This window comes from Podospora pseudocomata (assembly GCF_035222375.1).
Source record: "Podospora pseudocomata strain CBS 415.72m chromosome 1 map unlocalized CBS415.72m_1, whole genome shotgun sequence".
NCBI lineage: Eukaryota > Fungi > Ascomycota > Sordariomycetes > Sordariales > Podosporaceae > Podospora > Podospora pseudocomata.
In genome coordinates, this window is record NW_026946363.1 from 2,621,344 (window position 1) to 2,639,931 (window position 18,588).

The window sequence follows — 18,588 nt, forward strand, 5'->3', positions numbered from 1 at the left end:
TCCCCCGAATAATTGCGTCTGGTTTCTCTTCGATGGGCAATAACGTCGTTCTTGGAAATGTGTCGCTCAGAACGTTGTCCATCTATCATTCAAGCTACTACCAACAACTACGTGTATTGCTCAATCAAAATCGCTCATCTTCCTCAGCGACTCGGTAGTATACAGCAACCTTTGCATCTCCTCCCCGTTGAGCTCTGTCTCTCCGGCCGGGACATCCACGACAGGCTTCTGATCCCACGAGTCGGGGCCATTCCTGGTCAAGACCAGGAAGGGTGCCGCCGCGTCAGGCTTCCCCTCGGTTGTGTCGATACTCACGAGGAGGTTGTTGTTGGGTAGAAGCTCGACGTCTAGCGGGACACCTTGCTCCTTGAGGGAATAGGTAGCAGTGTGCTTAAGCGTGTCTTCTACAAGTGTGAAAAGAACCACAGCGGGGATTCTACATATCGTTAGCATTTCTAAAAGTATGACGTGCAATCAAAAGGGGGACATACTTCTCGCAGATGACAGCTACCACTGTTTCCCCAGAGGCAAGAGAAAATCCCTTCAGTCTCGAAACAGCAACCTTTGTCAGCTCAGGTTCAATAATATTCTTGATCTCTTCAAGAATATTCGCCCTCCCAAGCAGCTGCTTCTCCTTCCACCTCCATAGAAAAACATCATCATCCCCACCACCCGAAACAAGCAGCTCTTCCCGGCCGGGGATGACACATAACCTGCTGACAAAATCCTCGTGCCCAAGGCAGAACCCCTCAATGAAATAAGCCTGGGGAATCCCCCGCGAGACACGGACGTGCTCGTCTCTGTCGGCGGTGATGATCCATTCTCTTTTCTCGCCTGTCGCGCCGATTCCAGGGGCGACAGTGATGGCTGTGAGCATGGAGACATGACCCAACAGCAAGGTGTGCTCAAACGCCGGCTGGGATTCTTCGGCGGATTTCTCGGCGGCGGCTTTGAGGGAGAGTTCCATGGAAATCTTTTGGTTCTCGAGAGCCTTGAGGTTGCGCTTGGTGTGGACTGTCTTGTCGTTGGCTTGGGGCTTGAAGGGGATAGGTGCCGAGGCAGGGGTGGCGCTGCGGGAGGGGAGTGATTGGACTGTTGGGGGGAGGGTGGGTTCTGCGGATGGGAGGAGGGGGAGGGCGTAGACGTCTCCGAATTTGTCGGCGGAGAGGATTGTCTTTTGGTCGGTGGTGAGGGTGAGGGAGCAGGGGCGTTTTGGCATGGCTCTGTTAAAATGGGTTAGCTACTAAAGACAACATGAGGGGCGGTTAAGGGGTGAGTACCTCTGGCTGAGTTGCTTGAGATTCCCGGAACCATCGTGCTCGAATACCCAGATCGTCTTGTCGGAGCCAGTAGCGGCGACTACATGACTGCCATTGGCAGTGGCGAGGAGGCAGTTGATGAAAGGCTTCTCGTTCGATAGGTTGACGGGTTGTGGCTTGTTGTGAAACCTGCCCTTCTTTTGACCGTTGGTTGAGTTGGGGGTGCCGGCATCGCCAGCCTGGGCCTCCTTTTCATCATTCTCTGTTCTCCTACGCTTGGCCGGGGGACCTTCTGGCGTTGGAGGGGCCTCAACAGTGGCAGAGGCTTCAGCATCGGCAGCAGGTTCACTTGGGGTCTCAGTGGCCTTCACTGGATACTTCCAGGTTGAGAGGTGCTCCATAGAGGTGTTGAAGGAGAGAATATCAACCCCCTGGGCAGCAAATATTACGCTGCCCGAGGCCTGAAGAAGATGATAGGGGACAATCATGGTGAGAGTGGCTGATATGAGTGGTGAGAATGTTCAAGCCACAACTGGTTCACACTTGATGCTCAAGTGGTTAAATCAAGAGATATTAGGTGTTAAAACCACAGGATATCTATTCGTAATGTTAGGACGAGCCATTTTGATACTCAGGAGGAATCTTACCGTGCTCGATTGCTTCAAGCAGATATCTCCAATGCAGTGAAGCTTGAGTCAATCCACTTCGGTTGCTGGACTTAGAAGAATTTGTCTGGAGCTTGGGGATGTCAGCCACAGGTGGCTTGTGCTTCAACGTCAAGCTTCAAACACCTGTGGAACCGGGCGCAGCTGTTCTCTCCAGTTCGTTCCCTCCCAAGAACAAGGATGTCACTTTGATCTTAGCACCTAGCAAGACCGGAATTACCTGCCGCCGTGAACATGCTCTCTGATGTCCGTCTTTCTCGAAGCTTGATGCAGAAGCTTGTACCTTTGTACTTTCTTATCGATAAGGCGTGGGGCAGTTCGAGCATCTGGAGCTCTCTGATTGGCCCTACCAGCTTAAACCCTAGGCGGGAGCGGGCCCCCACAGGCTAAGCGGATTGTGCGAAAATCCGGAGGCTGCTTGGGTTCTTTTTTGGTAAAACCACCATCGCGAGTTCTCCTCCTCTCCTCCTTGTTTCCGCATCACCAACAATAAACCGCCCTTAAACAACCTAGCTTCCAGCAAAAGAAGACATGGGGGGCAAGAGCGCTAACAAGGCTGGCTACTTCGACAAGCTCAAGGGCTTGTTGGAGGAGTACAAGTCCATTTTCATCGTCTCCGTCGACAATGTCTCGTCTCAGCAGATGCACGAGATTCGCCAGGCCCTCCGCGATCAGGGTGTGGTCCTGATGGGCAAGAACACCATGGTACGAGATGGCGACGCAGATCAACAAAGAAATCGATACTAATGGAGCCAAACAGGTTCGCCGTGCCCTCAAGACCTTCCTGGTCGACTCCCCCGAGTACGAGCGCCTCCTCCCCTTCGTCAAGGGCAACGTTGGTTTCGTCTTCACCAACGGTGACCTCAAGGAGATCCGTGACAAGATCCTCGCCAACAAGGTCGCCGCCCCCGCTCGTGCTGGTGCCGTCGCCCCCGTCGATGTCTGGATTCCCGCTGGCAACACTGGTATGGAACCCGGCAAGACCTCTTTCTTCCAGGCCCTCGGTGTCCCCACCAAGATTGCCCGTGGTACCATTGAAATCACCACCGATCTCAAGCTCGTCGAGGCTGGCGCCAAGGTCGGCCCCTCCGAGGCTACCCTGTTGAACATGCTCAACATCTCTCCCTTCACCTACGGTATGGGCATCGCTCAGGTCTACGACCAGGGCAACACCTTCCCCAGCTCCGTCCTCGATATCAGCGAGGAGCAGCTCCTGAAGGCCTTCTCCAGCGCCGTCACCACCATTGCCGCTGTCTCCCTGGCCCTCAACTTCCCCACTCTCCCCTCCGTCATCCACTCCCTTGTCAACAGCTACAAGAAGGTTCTTGCTGTTGCCATCGAGACCGAGATCAGCTGGCCCGAGATTGAGGAGCTCAAGGACCGCATTGCCAACCCCGAGGCCTATGCTGCCGCCGCCCCTGTCGCTGCTGCTGACTCTGGCGCCGCCGCCGGTGGTGCTGCCGCTGAGGAGGAGAAGGAGGAGGAGGAGGAGTCCGACGAGGAGGGTGGCTTCGGCGATCTCTTGTATGTGTTTTCTGTTTGTGTCTGTGTGGAACTTTTGCTAACCATTCTCCTAGCGGTTAAATGTTGTAACGACGTCATGACGGCGCTTGTGGACTGGCAATTTCGGTTTGGGTCCGGTAAAGGTTTTATGAATCGACACCCGAATCTAGATAGATCATTTGCTGGTCAATTGAGCACTCTGAAGATGGACATACAAAGGATTTTTGAACTGCAATGTAGTGACTGCCCAAACAGTCTACTTGCTGCTTCTCAGATACTGGTTAGTACCCCCTTTTTTTTTCTTTTTTTCGCAGCACAGCCCCCCCAAGTGTCGATGATTATGAAAAATGACAAAGAGCTTTTTAACCCTGATCTTATTGATGAGAAACCCATACAACAACGTATGAGACACAATCACTTATCATTTGGTTTACACAATTTATTCTCTTTGGGTATCAAGACTAACATGAGTACCAGATCAAACAGGTTATTCATCCCACGATTTTGCCGTCTTTTGCCCTTGGTGACATGTGTTTCATACAAATACAATATTTATCCATCCTACAAGTGCTTCGTTCCTTTTGCTCCTGTGATGTGACATTGTTTTTTTATGCGTTCTATAGCCCATTCCTTTCCAACACTTCTCTTGCGACTTGAATAGCCCTGTCAGGCAACCCAGCCAACCTCGCGACCTTGAGCGCGTGACTCGTCCTGTTGACGCCCTTCTGGAGTTTGTGCACATAGACGAACCCCCCGTTTTCGTCTTCTTCCACATCGGTACAGTACATCTCCACCGCTCCATCCTGCCCCCCGTCTTGGACGGTCAGGTTTTGTTCTTTGATCAAACCGGCGATGTCGTGGAAGTGAGTAGCGAACAACGCACGACATCTGTTGACCTTGACGAGGTGGTGGAGGGAGGCGAAGGCGACGGCGGTTCCGTCTTGTGGCGTTGTACCCCGGCCGATCTCGTCCATGATGACGAAGGAGCGGGGGGTGGCCTGGCGGAGGATGGTGGAGGTCTCGAGCATCTCGACCATGAAGGTGGACTGGGAGGCGTAGAGGTTGTCCGAGGAGCCGAGGCGGGAGAAGATTGCGTCGACCAGGCCGAGCTGGGCGTGGTCTGCGGGGATGAAGGAGCCGATCTGGGAGAGGATCGTGATGAGGGCGGACTGACGGAGGAAGGTGGATTTGCCGGCCATGTTTGGGCCGGTGACGAGCCAGATGCGGCCGTGTTGGGAAGGGGATGAGGGGGGGGAGGAGAGGAAAAGGTCGTTCTTGGTAAAAGTGCGGCCTTGTTCTTGGAGGGCGGACTCGACGGTGGGGTGCCGACCTCCTACTATTATTGTGGCAGTGGAGGTGTTCAGGATGGGGCGGACGAGGTTTTTCTCTCGGGCTAGCGAGGCGAAGGAGGTGAGGACATCTAGCTCGTCTAGCACGGCGGCGTTCCGTCGTAACTTTACCAGATTCAAAATCACCGACTGTCGCAACGACGCAAAAACGCGGGATTCTTCTGCTCTGATAGCGAGGCGGGTTTGGGAGAGGGAGTCACCCAACGATGACCAGGCCGGGTGGTGAAAGGAGCGGGTGCTGCGGGAGGTGGAGAGGGTCCTGATGGAAGGGGTGTCAGAGACAGGGGAGGAGAGAGAGTCCCGACCTTTGACGTGGCAGATGTGCCCTAGCTGGGGTGTCCATTTCAAGGTCAGGGATGGGAGGTTCAGCTCCCGACGGAGAGACAGGCAGAGCTCTTCCTTTTGGGATTTGAGACTGGCGAGTTGTTTGTGCAGTGAGCTCAAAAGGCGGGAGGCGCGGGGTTGCATGATGAAGAGTTCTGCTTCTTCCGAGTAGTGGTCCCGTATTGAAGGTATCTTCCTCCGGTTGGGTTTTTGGGAAGGGGAAGAAGAAGAGGGGAGCCGGGATTTGGGGAGGATGGTTCCGTCTTCTTCTGTGGCTTCGGAAGAAACGATTTCTTGGGCGAGGGAGAGGAGCTCGCCGGCGCGGGAGTCTTCTAGTTGGTGTTGCTGGATTAGGTTTTCTTCATCGATGGCGGAGCGGATGGAGTGGGCTAGTTTGAGGGGGGATTTGAGGGAGATGCGGGAGAGGAGGGTGGCGAGGGGGTCCTCGTCTTCTTCTTCTTCCGGGGTCGCATCTTCTTCTGGTGGTGCTGGTTTGGCTTCTTCGGGTTGGGAGGCTATGGAGGCTTCAAGGAGGGCGACTATGTCCTCTGTTGACTTGATTGTGCTGGCTAGCTGGAGTAGGTCATCGGCATCGCCGCGGTTGAGGGCGAACTTTTGGACGAGGCGCTGGGAGTCATGGCTTCTGCGGAGAAGGACGATGATGGCATCTCGAAGTTCTTCGTCTTGAATGAAGCGTTCTACCAGGTCAAGTCTGGCGTTGATGGCTTTGAGTGATGTTGACGGGAAACCTAGGAGACAAATTAAGCTGATGGCCCTGAATGCTGAAAGAAAACAAATGCATACTCAGCCACTGGTTGAGAAGCCGGGCGCCACTCTTGGTTGCCGTTCGCCTGATGGCGTACAACAAGCTCCCCTTAAACGTGCCATCCCGGACAGTCTCCTTAATTTCAAGTGACCGCATGGTATTCTTGTCAATATTCATCACCTCCATGTTTACATGGCGAACCGGTGGCTGGAGCTTCATGCTCAGCCCCTGAAGCCGATCTCCCACGTAGTGGAGCAGCAGACTGCCGGCATCTACTTCCTCCTCTGTAAACTTTTTGGCCTCCTTCGCCGGGATTTTACCCTCCAGCATGGGCTGCCAGTCGTCTAGCGACTGAAACCCACCTTGGGGAGAGTATGTCACCAGGTAGCTCTCCTCCTGCAGGATAGACGCGATCCCCTGATCCTCGGCAGACTCGAGGGCCTTGTCCAGAACAACCTCCCGAGGTGACACCCGAGACAGCACGGAGCCGAGCGATGCTAGAGTGGCCGGCTGAGTGAAGAAATAGCCGGTCGACAGATCCAGCCATGCTAGACCGATACGGTTCGGGGCATCATCGGCCGGGTTTGGCGTGTTGATGGCTTGCTGTCCCACTTGGCGGCTCACATGGTCCGATAATTCCGCTTTCTTGGGCAGATGAACGGCCATTACATAGTTGTTTGCATAAGGATCCATGAAGTTCTCATCGATGAGAGTGCCGGGAGTGACAATACGGGCCACTCGACGGTCATGCATCAACCCACCAGACCTGATCTTGGCCGAGGCATCGTTGGGGAACTCTTCAGCAATGGCTACATGGCGGTTGAGGTCTTGGACCAAGATCTTGAGAAAGCGATCCAGTTGGAAGAATGGAAAGCCGGCCTGGGCAACACACGAACAGTCATCAGATACAAGCTGGAACTAACTACAAGGACGGACGGATGGAACATGGCACAATGAAGATAAATACCATGGATACGGGGCCGGCATTTGTCTTCTTCTGTGAGACTTTGAGGTTGAGGAGCGGGCCGTATTCATCGGCGTGCTCGAAGTACAGCTCGTAGAAGCCGCCGACACGGGTGAGCAGCACGCAATTGTCAAACTTCTGCATGTTGCGGCGGGCCTGCTGCACCACTGTCGGGTACTGGGGCTCGTCATCTTGTTCCACTGGAGCCGGCGTCTCTGGTGGTACGATCAGCCCCTGTGGCAGCTCGTCCAGCTTGACGACGGTAGTTTTCTTGCCGCGGAGCTGAAGGTGTTGCAAGGGAGCCAGACGAGCCGCACGCGTTCCAGACGCAGCAGAGGGTCCAGAAAACAAGGCCGTGGTTACATGTCGGACACCACACCGCCCGACGGTGGCGGGACCACAGCGCGGGTGGCAGCGAGTTGTCTGGGCGAGACACGCTATCCGGAGGCGCGGAACTGGTGGTGGTCGCGAGGACAGCATCAGGAGAAGAGAATAATCAGGATTGGTTGTTGACGAGGCGACAACGTGATGGAAATTCTAGTGTTAAGAGTTGTCCTGTAAAATCCGAGAATTCTTGGCGATGCGGCGGGCGGAATCCCCCGCAGACACTGACTGGGCAGGGATTTATTCTGGAGTGGCTTTCCAGGGGACAAAAAGCTTCTTTTGTTGCAGTTCTCTCAGGTCTTCCCAGTGGTTGTCGCGGAAACCCCCTTTGAATTCGCTGGCCACAAAAAACCCCCAAAAAAACCCCAAAAACCCCCAAAAAAAAAAAAACCAAAAAAAAAAAAAAAAAAAAAGCGACAATCGGCAAAGGCATGCAGCACAGCGCACAGCCCTCAGCCTTCAGCCCTACGAGAATTCATGAAAAAAGGCAAACTTCGGTCAGCCCAGGTGTGGGTTCTGACGACCGACCTTCACCTGCCCCGCGGTGGTGAGAGGCGTCTTGCCTGATCTAGTCAAACTTCGATGTCTTGGAAAGCGGGCATGGGCCCATTCGCGGTCTGGATCATGTGTTTGTTGCTGAGAGACGACATCTGCGAATCATGCACCTCCAACAATGCAGCAAACGTGTTTTTCATAACAACCAAACACCGAAAAATAGACAAGACAGACACGAAGGGTTAAAAATGGCCCGAAAAACCACCTGCCGATGGCCACCTAGCAAATCCTGGCAATTTGGCAGGGCCTGTTCCCCGGAAGACGGGATATCTGTTGTCGACGTTTCATTGATACCAGGTAGGATGGAAGCTGTCTAGCTGCCTAACTGCTGTGTAATGGTGGAGGAGTAGGTATCCGTACATTACAGCATGCAGAATGGAGGTGGGATGCAGCTTCAGACGAACGTGGATGATGCCTCTTCTCATCATTGATTAAATCCGAAGAGGACAAAGTGCCCTGGCCTGGCATGATTAAGGGTGGCCCGATGGTGCTCTCGAGCTGGGCAGTCCCCCTGATGGCGATTTGCCAGCCGCCGTCGGTATCGACCGATTTTGGCCTGCTTCTGCCATCATACCCACGCTTCCCGACCTGGTCCTCAGCCCATTTTTCCATGCTCCGCCCGCCAACCCCAGTCGAACCGAGCTTATCATGCCTCTGCCCATTGCCAAACCAAACATGCCAGGTTGTGCACCCGACTTTGGATGCCGTTCCTTTCTCGAAAAAAGTAGCATCCAGGCACTGGTTCCATAGCCAACGTCACTTCACCAGGGTTCCCTTACCTAGCCGTGTTATTCAAGTATTATTCAATATCAAAGGACTGTAGGTCAAGGTATAAGACGCTCTCGTCGCTCTCCCCCTCCCCACCTGCGGGGCTTCTTCTTTGAAAGATTCTTTCATCTCTTGCTTGATACCCTATCTATCCATCATCTATTTTTATTCTCCGGGCTTGCCCCAACCTATTCGATCCGAGATTATCTGTCGCAAATTGTCGTTTCCCCTCTTATGAGCGCGAACAGTATCGAACGACACTCGAGGACCCTGCAACATCAGCAAGCAATTACACACACTTACCTCTACGATAAATCACAAACCGGTCATGATGGCGGCGCCAATGCCAGGGCCGCTTTCCTTGAACCCCCAGATTCCCGTCACCCCTCCCCCGGACCACCACATGTTCATGAAAGGGCTCTTTCCACCAAACGCCTTTCAACAACTAGGGCATCACAACCACAACCACCAACATCACAGCCAACCACCACAGCAATACCGCGGAATCGGTTTAGGATTACAACACCACGAACCAACCCCATCAAACTCCACAACCTCCGGCCCACACATCAAATCCGAAGCTGATCCCCCCAGTCTCATCTCCCCAAGACCATCCTCCCGATCAACAATGCAACCACCACCACCCCAACTCCAAACCTCCCCAACATTCCCCCCTTCCTATCCCTCTTCCAAGCCCCAACAACAACAACAACAACAACAACAACAACACCACCACCAACAACAACAACAACAACAACAACAACAACATCAACAACAACAACAACAACAACAACAACCAGGTTTCCCCCCCTCCACAGTCGGAATCGACCCCGCCACAGCAGCCCAAGCGGCCGTCGACCCCCGCTACATAGCCATGGCCTCCCGCATAGCCTCGTACTACCAACAGCGCTGCCAAGCGGTAGCCAACTTCCAGCAGCAGCGCTGCCAGCAGTGGGCCGCTGCCCAGAGAGCAAAATGCCAGGAGATGACACAGGCGGCGATGCTGGTCGTGGCGTGGTATATCAGGGACCGTATCAACAGGCGGAGAAAACGGCAGAAAAAGACCTTCAAGCGGGCGCTCAATAATAAAAACAGCGCCAAGAGTAAGGTGACGAAGGGGGAGACGGTGAGGAATTGGGTGATGGGTGTTCCTTTGGAGAAGGGGGATTTTGTGCCGGGGAGGGAGCTGCCTAAGGATGAACAAGAAAGAGATTTTGATATGGATAGGATGGGGGAGAGGGAGGAGGATAAGGATGGGAGGTTGTTTGAGGTGGCGGATGGGTTGATTAAGAGCCAGCTGGCGAGGGTGGAGGTGCCGTTTTTGGGGTTGGTGGGGTTTGAGGAGAGTGAGAGTGAGGAGAGTGAGGGTGAGAGTGAGATGAGTTATGAGGAAGAGGAGTTGGAAGAGGGGGAGGAATATGAGGAGGAGGAGGAAGAGGAGGAATATGAAGAGGAGGAAGAGCATGTGGGGATGGGGAAGGGGAAGGAGGAGGAGAATACTATGGGGAGTTTGAGCAAGGATGCGCAGTTGGGGACGGTAGAGGGAACGGATAGGAGGAAGAGTAGGGATAGTAGTGTTTTATGATGAGGGTTATGAAATGGGTTATGAGGCGTTTGGGTATATACACGCATGGGGGTTCATGGGCCGTATATAGGGTTTGGTATTTTGTGTTTTTGTTTTATTTTTATTTTATATTCTTGGGTGGGATTAGCCAGCGGTTGACGATGATGGGTTATGCATAGGATTTGAACTGGAATGTAGTATTTTTGAATAAATAGGTAATGCCGTATTGTGTCTAGACCTGTAGGACCTTGGGTACACCATCCGGTGGCTTTGCTAGATCACTCTTGTCTTGGGTTTCATTTCCGTGGATTATGTGACGAACAAGTTATATCCAGCCTTGTGCACTGTGGCCTGTTGCCTACCTACGGCTTAAACGACTTGAATCAGCAGGTAGCTCGGGACCGACTCGAGGCTGAATGACTAGTCCGTGAGATTTGATCTGATATTGATCAAAGACAGCAGGCAGACAGGCGGTAACACCCATTTCGGCAATTGCTCAGGGCCAGTTGAGAGAGAGAGAAGGTTGAGATAATCAACAGGGGCAGGCATCTTACCCCATGATCCCTTGGGTGGAACTGGTGGGACAGAGCGGTGGAGATGCCGGCTCGTGATTGGTCGCCTAGCACGGCGGGGAACTGCGGGGAGCCGGGATGTGGTCTTGTTCTTGGTAACACACCCCTGTCATCCGCCCTGCCCGCCCTGGCAGCTTCCGCCATCACCAGGACGAAGCTGCATCCGTTGACCAACCACTTCCGTACACAGTAGTACTTGCCCTTGATTTACGCCCGTCACGGAGATTCACAGACTTTGACTCTTTCTCTCTCTCCAAACCTGACCAGGCACCTGAACGTGAACCTTAACCTCCTCTCTCTACCTCCCAATCATCACAACAATATATATAAGTGCTGCAGACGCCCGGTGCCTCGACAGCTACAGTTTGATCATCCGCTCTCATAGCTCTTTGACTCTTCCTTTTCCTCACAACACTTGAGCTTCTTCTTATACAACATTCCAACCCCTTCTTCGGTCACCATGGGCGGCGAAAACCACTGCGGGAATGGTCCTAGAAGTGACTATCCCATCCGGGCTCCCAAACCAGTCGGCCAGTACATCAGCCAAATCTACAAGTCTCGCATCGGCCAATTCTACGCCAGGGGCCAATATGCCAACGAAAACCTCCTTTCCATGATGAACGATGCCGTCGTCTACGGCGAGCCTCATGTCCAACTCTGGGTTTGGCACGCTCCTGGACAGACCAGGCCAACCTTCAAAGAGGCCGTCTCTCATGACTTTGAAAAGACCAAGGTCGGCGCCAGCTTTGGTCCATCCTGGACCACTCATTGGTTCAGGGTCAAGATCACAGTCCCGGACAATGTTCGCGATCAGGAGCTGGTCGAGTTTCACTGGGACGCCAACAACGAGGGTTTGATCTGGTCCGAGGACGGCAAGCCTCTCCAGGGCCTCACTGGCGGCGGCGAGAGAGTGGAGTGGGCTCTTCCCAAGCCCTTCCTTGATGGAAAGGAACACACCTTTTACGTCGAGATGGCTTGCAACGGCATGTTTGGCATCGGCCAGGGTGACCTCATCGCTGCTCCCGACCCGAACAGGTACTACACCGTCGAGAGAGCCAACATTGTAGCGGTCAACCCGGACGCTCGCGGCCTGCATATCGATACTTGGATCATTGGCGACGCCGCCAAAGAATTCCCCTCGGACTCCCCTGAGCAGCATCATGCTCTGGATGTTTACAACAGGATTATCGAGGCCTTCGAGCCCGGCAACAAAGACTCGCTCAAGACGTGCCGGAAGATTGCTCAGGAGTACCTCGGCCCCGATGTCGACTCACACAAGGTGTACGAGAGTGACAAGAAGCCTCTTGTCTTTGGTATTGGCCACTGCCACATCGACAGTTGCTGGCTCTGGCCATTTGATGAGACCAAGCGCAAGGTTGCCCGATCATGGTCCAACCAGTGCAATTTGATGGAGAGGTATCCCGAGCTCAACTTTGCCTGCTCCCAAGCCCAGCAGTACAAGTGGCTCAAAGAACTGTACCCCTATGTCTTTGAGCGTGTCAAGCAGAAGGTCAAGGATGGCCAGTTCCACCCCATCGGCGGCAGCTGGGTTGAGCACGACACCAACCTGCCCAGCGGCGAGTCTCTAGTCCGTCAGTTCGTGTACGGCCAGCGCTTTTTCGAGGAAAACTTTGGGAAGCGCTGTCAGACCTTCTGGCTGCCCGACACCTTTGGATACTCCAGCCAGCTCCCTCAACTGTGTCGGCTGGCCGGCATGACGCGCTTCCTCACCCAGAAGCTCAGCTGGAATAACATCAACAAGTTCCCGCACACCACCTTCAACTGGGTTGCTCTGGATGGCTCACAGGTGATATGCCACATGCCGCCGGCTGAAACATACACGGCGGAGGCCCACTTCGGCGATGTCAAGCGTAGCATGTCGCAGCACAAGTCTCTTGACCAGGACCCGACCTCGCTTCTTGTTTTTGGAAAGGGAGACGGTGGCGGCGGCCCTACCTGGCAGCATCTCGAGAAGCTCCGCCGCGCTCGTGGTATCAGCGACACGGTAGGCCTTCTCCCTCGGGTGCACATGGGCAGCTCGGTCGATGACTTCTTCGATCACCTCGAAGCCAAGGGCGACAAGCTCGTGACGTGGTATGGCGAGCTGTACTTTGAATTGCACCGCGGAACATACACCACTCAGTCCAACAACAAGCGCAACAACCGCAGAGCCGAAGACGCGCTCCGTGCTGTCGAGCTGCTGGCTACCATTGCCTCGATCGAGGGACACTGCGCCTATCCCAAGAAGGAGATTGATGAGATGTGGGAGTCGGTTCTTCTTTGTCAGTTCCACGACTGCTTGCCCGGAAGCTCGATTGAGATGTGCTATCATGATTCTGATGAGGTGAGGATCTGAATCTGCATAGCGAGATGGTTGCTGACATGATGTGCAGATTTACAAGAAGGTTTTTGAGACCGCCGAGAAGATTCTCGGCGAGGCTACAGGCCTCCGTGAAGCCACCGCCGATGCTGTCACGTCAAACACTGGCGTGGCATTCACCTCGCTTCCGTGGTCGCGTCACGAGATAGTCGAGCTTGCCGATGGCGAGCTTGCCGTCGCTTCCGGCCCAGGCCCCTTTATGAAACTTCGGCCTTTCTCCCTTGAGAGCGAGGAAACGCTGGTGACGCTCGAACAGCCATCCCCGGATGTGTTTGTGCTCCAGAACACCCAGTTGAAGGTCAAGCTCGAGAGCGGCCTCATCACATCGCTCTACGACCTGAAGGCCAACCGAGAGATCATTCCCAAGGGACAGAAGGCCAACCGATACGTCATTTTTGACGACAAGCCTCTGTACTGGCAGGCTTGGGATGTCGAGGTGTTCCATCTCGACAGCCGCAAGGAGCTCTCGACTTCTGAGACCAAGGTTCATGAGCAGAAGAAGCACCGCGTCAGCGTCATTACCAAGACCAAGATCAGCGACAAGAGCTACATCGAGACGGTGATTAGTCTTTCGGCGTGCTCTCCAAGCCAACAGTCGTTCGTCGAGGTCAGCAGCAAGGTGGAGTGGCACGAGACGATGAAGTTTCTCAAGGTTGAGTTTCCCGTGGATATCCGCAACACGGAAGCGAGCTATGAAACCCAGTTTGGTATCGTGCGGAGGCCTACTCACTACAATACGAGCTGGGACATGGCCAAGTTTGAGGTTTGCTCGCATCGGTTTGCGGATTTGTCGGAGCATGGCTATGGTGTTTCTGTTTTGAACGACTGCAAGTATGGGTTTGCCACGAGCGGGAACCTGATGAGGCTGTCGCTGCTGAGGAGCTCCAAGGCGCCTGATGCGCATGCTGATATGGGAACTCATCACATCCGGTGGGGAATTTTGCCGCATCAGGGGGGGCTGAGCCATGTTACTGTGAGGAAGGGGTACGAGTTTAACAACCCGCTCAAGATTTTTGAGGTGGAGAGCCTGGGGGATGTGAAGAGTTGGTTGCGGACGAGGAGGGTGTGGTTGGACAGCGAGTCGGATGAGGGGTTGGTGCTGGACACGGTCAAGAGGGGGGAGGATGATGAGAAGACGGGGGAGGAGAATGTGATTTTGAGAATGTATGACAGTCTTGGGGGGCTGGCGAGGGGTAGGGTGAAGAGTGTGTGGGGGATCAAGAGGGTGACCAAGGTGAATTTGCTGGAGGATGAGGTTGAGGAGGTGGAGGTGGATGGGGATGGGTTTGGTGTTGAGCTGAAGGCTTTTGAGGTGGCGACTTACAAGTTGGAGTTGGACCATTAAGGAGACCGTCTTGTATGGTTGGGCGAGGTGATTTTTTTTTGGACTGTTTTGTTTTGAGATTGTGCGAAGAGTGGTGTTAACGGATTATGAGATTCGAGATTTTGATTTTAGGTCTCGAGAGTTTAGTTGAAGAATGGTTATCACGCTTCAAGTTGCTTGAGGAGTGCCAGTGGCAGCAACGTCTCAAGGAATCAATCACCATGAACCCCTTCCCTCCGAAAAGTATGAGCCCAACACGCGACACACATCCCCCAATTCTCAGGGATGTGGCTACAAATCTCAGAGCAACTATCAATTGGGGACGCCCGAGAGGTGTACTTGGATTGAGCAGACTTATCTTTAGAACAGCAAGCAGCATGCATGAGAGCAGCGATCCTGAATTCCATCACACTTCGTTGTCGACCTCACCGCACACGCAATTTTGCGAGGAAAGGGATCGAGGTCTGTAAACCGTGATCAAGCAAGTCACTCAAAGTCAAGCATCATCATCGCTTCCATAACAATCTCACATTCCCTACTTCCTACTTCCTACCCCGCTCTCCCTCCTCCCCATCTATTGTATTCACCGATATCCCCTTTCTAAAACGCCAAAATTCAGAAATCAAACCCCCCATTTCAGCACCCCCCCTCGCCATTCCCACACCAAACAACAAACAAAACTCTTCTCCCTTCCCTCCCTCCCCTACCCCTTCTTCCCCCCCTCTCTCTTTTCACCTGGGAGTCGCTCCAAGATTCACCCCCTCTCCTCCCCCCCTCCTCCCCCCCCTCCACCCACCAAAGAAAACCTCAGAACATAAAAAGCGACACAAATAAACCAAGTAAAAAAAAAAAGAGCCTCTTGTTTTAGGTATAACATCAACCAAACAAAGAGAGCCTTGCCCCCCATCCCATCCATCCCATGTCTTTCCAGCCCATGCAAATATTTGTTTGTTTGAGAAAGAAGAAAAATGAAACATTTTTCTCATGCTCACCACCCTCCACACCGTCCATCAAAAAAACCCCCTCTTCAAAAAGGGCTATATCATTAAGCAAGGAAAGAGACACTTTTTCAAGTTTTTTTTTTTGCAAAAATGTCCGCATCCAAGATGCAGTAATCAATAAACTTGAGCTACTGCGGGTATGGATATGTCTTGGTGTGTGTGACTTTTTTGCAGGAAAAAAAAAAAAAAAAAAACTCCTGTCTCCCCAAATCACATGAACCTCCCCCGCCCCCCCTTACTGCGAAGCGCACTGTACGCGCTCGGCATGCGGGTGCCCATCATCCTCGTCCTCATCCATGGCAGTGGCCCCGCCAAAGCCACCCTTGGAGCTGGCGTCCACATCCTCGATATCAGCCGGTTCCGTCATGGCATTAGCAGGGGGTGTGTTGATGATCTCTGGCGATGGGAGGCACTTCCGAAGGGCCTCAAAGGCGGCCTCGTCTTGAGTCCAGCCCTTCTCGGGGAATTTGACGCTGAATCGGATGTACATGTTGCCAAAGTCGTGGTGGCGGTATGATGGCATACCTTGCCCGCGGATCATCTTCACGGTGCCTTTAAATCGTGTTAGACAAGACGTTCTAACCAACAGACACCAGTCAAAACTTACCAGGTGAGATAGCCTCGCCAGGCAGAATGTCAACACTCAACCACCTCTCATCAAGGTGCTCGATGTAAATTGTTCCACCAGCAAGAGCCGTTACGAGATCAATCTCGGCGTTGTAGAGCAGGTCGTCCTCCTTGCGCTCAAAGCGAGGGTGTGGCTTCTGCTCAATCTGGAAAACGACATCACCCGCAAGGATGCCTGGCGCTTGGTCACCCTCACCACGGAATTCCACCTTGGTACCGCTTCTCACGCCACGGTCAACGTGGACATGGAGAACCTTCCTGTCAACCACTGTCTTCTTGCCCATGCACCCTCTGCACCTGTCCTTCTCCTTGACAAGTTCACCCTCGCCATTGCAGTCTGGGCAAACGGTCTGGAAGCGTTGGATCATGGGACCCATCTGGCGCATCATAGTCTTCATACCGTGACCGTCGCAAGTTGTGCACTTGCGAACGGCACCTTCCTTGCCCCCGCGACCCTCGCACTTGGGGCAGATGATGGAGCGCTGAAGGGCAAGCTTGGAGACCTTGCCGCGGTAAATGTCCTCAAGGGAGACGTTGTGAACGTGGTGGATGGTCTTGGCCTTGCTTGGCCCGCGATTCTGCGTGCCGCCGCCGAACATGCCACCAAGACCACCGCCGAAGCCGCCGGAACCAAAGAACTGGGCAAACAGATCCTCAGCAGCCATGCCGCCACCGCCGCCGGCACCGCCCTCAAGACCAGCCTCGCCATACTGGTCGTAGATCTGGCGTTTTTGTGGGTCGGAAAGAATCTCGTAAGCATGTGAAACCTCCTTGAACTTGTGCTCGGCCTCCGGGTTGTTGGGGTTCTTGTCTAGACAACAAAGTCAGTCATGCTACAGCAACCTGCCACTGTGCCAGCAACAACTACATACCTGGGTGGAACTTGAGGGCGGAAATCTTGTACGCCTTCTTCAACTCCTGCTCCGTCGCATTTGGCGAGACCTGCGGCACCAATCATGTCAGAAACTCTACATGCTTTCCTCAAAAATCCGAGATGGCATTCTGGGATTCCTTACGCCAAGGATCTCGTAATATTTCGCTTCCTTAACCATGTTTGCGATTGGATCTGATTGTATCGAAAAGGAAACAACAGCTTGCGGTCTCGATTCGGCAGAAGACGCTTAGTAAAAGGGTTCCCTTCCGAGAAAGCTGAAATGGCCAATAAAGTTAGCAAAGATGTCGGGCACTTTTCCAAAAGATATGGCGTAACAGAGTAAAGTTGGGAAGAGCAAAGAAAGCCACAGGCCAAAGAGGTCTTCTTGAACTTTCTGGGGTGAAAGGCGGTGGGGGGATAGGTGGGCAACTGGCAAAGCCAACCATTAAAAAAAAACAAAAAAACAGGGCGCCCAGAGTATGTGTATGCCGTACCCCCGAGGCTGTGTAAGCTTTCTGCTGGGCCGCTGGCAAGACCGGGCTTGGTGGCTGCCAGGAAAAACCGATAGAGTTGGATGTGTGTGTTGGAAGTGGAAAGAAGGAAAACCTACAGTCTGCTTTGGAATTTTGCGCTCGCCGATTTTGCGCAAATGCGTCAAACTCTCTTCAACTTCTTCTTCTCAAAGTTGCCCGATTTTGTTGTCGCAGCAAGCAAGAATTTGTCACTATCGCCGGTGTAGGAAATAGCCGAGCCCTTCTGCTGAGTCGTCGGTTTGTTTGTTCGTCCGTTGACTTTCGTATCTTCTGGGGAAGAAAACAAAGGGTTGGGGTGGGGTTGTTGTTTGCGTTGGACCTTTTTCGAGGCGCCAGTTGGTCAAGTAAGTTAAAAGAACTTCGTCCTTTGAGAAACTGATCGCAAGGAGAGGGGTCCTGTCCAAGGGGAATATGAGCAAGGGCAGATTGGGGTGGGAAAGAGGGCGGCAGAAGAGGCTGAAATTCTTCCCCCAAGCCCAGGCGTTGCCTTCCCTCCACTCCCCTCCTGATGGAATTCCATCGAAGACTCTAGAGTGTGGCTGGTGCTGTTAGTGCAGTACTTTCCAGTAATTCCCCCTTGTCAGGCCCCAAAAGCCGCATGCATCATAGGCCCATGCACTGCCTGAGCGGCGGCAACACTGACAGGTAAGGTGTACCCATCTATCTAATTCTGTAGAAATCCCAGTGCTGCGCCGATGCGCATGGAAACCGAACAATATCTATCTAGCGGGAGGCTTCTGCGTTCAGGAAGCCTGGTCACTCTTCAACCCCTCCAAACTGTGGCTTGAAAGGAAGAACCCAGGGTCTTCCGTCATCACCCTCCCACACTCCCTTCCCCCACCCAACCATCCGCCACACCACCCACAAGGGATCCTCCTCCGCATCGGCGCCGGCGAACGGGGGAATCTTTTTTTAGTGAAGCGAAAGGGAAATCCCAGGGTAGCTGCAAAGTCCCAGAATACATGTGCGCGCACGTACTTTATCATGACATGACATAATCGTGAGAATTTCTCCAGGTTTCCAGGGCTCTCTCACCAGGTAGTCTACAGGTTTGTAAGTGAACTCGGAACTGACCAGCAGGGAAATAGAGCGCTTACCTAGTTAGTGTACACTACCCTACATGCATCTTTTGGAATTCCCAGATCACGGAATCTTACCGAAACTCACATGCATTGA

The 18,588-nt window shown here is 53.4% G+C and overlaps 6 protein-coding genes across 6 annotated transcripts; 3 read left to right on the forward strand and 3 right to left on the reverse strand.

Moving 5' to 3' along the window:
* Window positions 1-16: 16 nt before the first annotated feature.
* Window positions 17-2,097, reverse strand: TRM82 (tRNA (guanine-N(7)-)-methyltransferase non-catalytic subunit trm82). Its single transcript, XM_062885455.1, has 3 exons — window positions 1,281-2,097; window positions 492-1,223; window positions 17-436 (listed from the first exon to the last, which is right to left on the reverse strand). The coding sequence occupies exons 1-3, from the start codon at window positions 1,745-1,747 to the stop codon at window positions 121-123; spliced, it is 1,515 nt and encodes a 504-aa protein (XP_062748421.1). The 5' UTR covers window positions 1,748-2,097; the 3' UTR covers window positions 17-120.
* Window positions 2,098-2,303: 206 nt separating this feature from the next.
* Window positions 2,304-3,994, forward strand: RPP0 (ribosomal protein P0 (A0) (L10E)). Its single transcript, XM_062885456.1, has 4 exons — window positions 2,304-2,629; window positions 2,685-3,448; window positions 3,502-3,707; window positions 3,905-3,994. Exons 1-3 carry the CDS (start codon window positions 2,456-2,458, stop codon window positions 3,506-3,508), a joined length of 945 nt encoding a protein of 314 aa, XP_062748422.1. The 5' UTR covers window positions 2,304-2,455; the 3' UTR covers window positions 3,509-3,707; window positions 3,905-3,994.
* An 18-nt stretch (window positions 3,995-4,012) lies between these two features.
* Window positions 4,013-7,533, reverse strand: msh1 (MutS protein 1). Its single transcript, XM_062885457.1, has 3 exons — window positions 6,834-7,533; window positions 5,905-6,745; window positions 4,013-5,849 (listed from the first exon to the last, which is right to left on the reverse strand). Exons 1-3 carry the CDS (start codon window positions 7,308-7,310, stop codon window positions 4,045-4,047), a joined length of 3,123 nt encoding a protein of 1,040 aa, XP_062748423.1. The 5' UTR covers window positions 7,311-7,533; the 3' UTR covers window positions 4,013-4,044.
* A 1,332-nt stretch (window positions 7,534-8,865) lies between these two features.
* Window positions 8,866-10,122, forward strand: QC762_110340 (uncharacterized protein; the record flags this gene model as incomplete). Its single annotated transcript, XM_062885458.1, has 2 exons — window positions 8,866-9,284; window positions 9,354-10,122. The coding sequence occupies 2 exons, from the start codon at window positions 8,866-8,868 to the stop codon at window positions 10,120-10,122; spliced, it is 1,188 nt and encodes a 395-aa protein (XP_062748424.1).
* Window positions 10,123-10,803: 681 nt separating this feature from the next.
* AMS1 (Glycoside hydrolase, 38 vacuolar alpha mannosidase) lies at window positions 10,804-14,599 on the forward strand. The gene is made up of 2 exons (XM_062885459.1): window positions 10,804-13,017; window positions 13,067-14,599. The coding sequence occupies exons 1-2, from the start codon at window positions 11,134-11,136 to the stop codon at window positions 14,396-14,398; spliced, it is 3,216 nt and encodes a 1,071-aa protein (XP_062748425.1). The 5' UTR covers window positions 10,804-11,133; the 3' UTR covers window positions 14,399-14,599.
* A 567-nt stretch (window positions 14,600-15,166) lies between these two features.
* YDJ1 (Type I HSP40 co-chaperone) lies at window positions 15,167-17,888 on the reverse strand. Its single transcript, XM_062885460.1, has 5 exons — window positions 17,490-17,888; window positions 17,022-17,154; window positions 16,878-16,947; window positions 15,986-16,816; window positions 15,167-15,930 (listed from the first exon to the last, which is right to left on the reverse strand). The coding sequence occupies exons 2-5, from the start codon at window positions 17,055-17,057 to the stop codon at window positions 15,614-15,616; spliced, it is 1,254 nt and encodes a 417-aa protein (XP_062748426.1). The 5' UTR covers window positions 17,058-17,154; window positions 17,490-17,888; the 3' UTR covers window positions 15,167-15,613.
* Window positions 17,889-18,588: the final 700 nt, after the last annotated feature.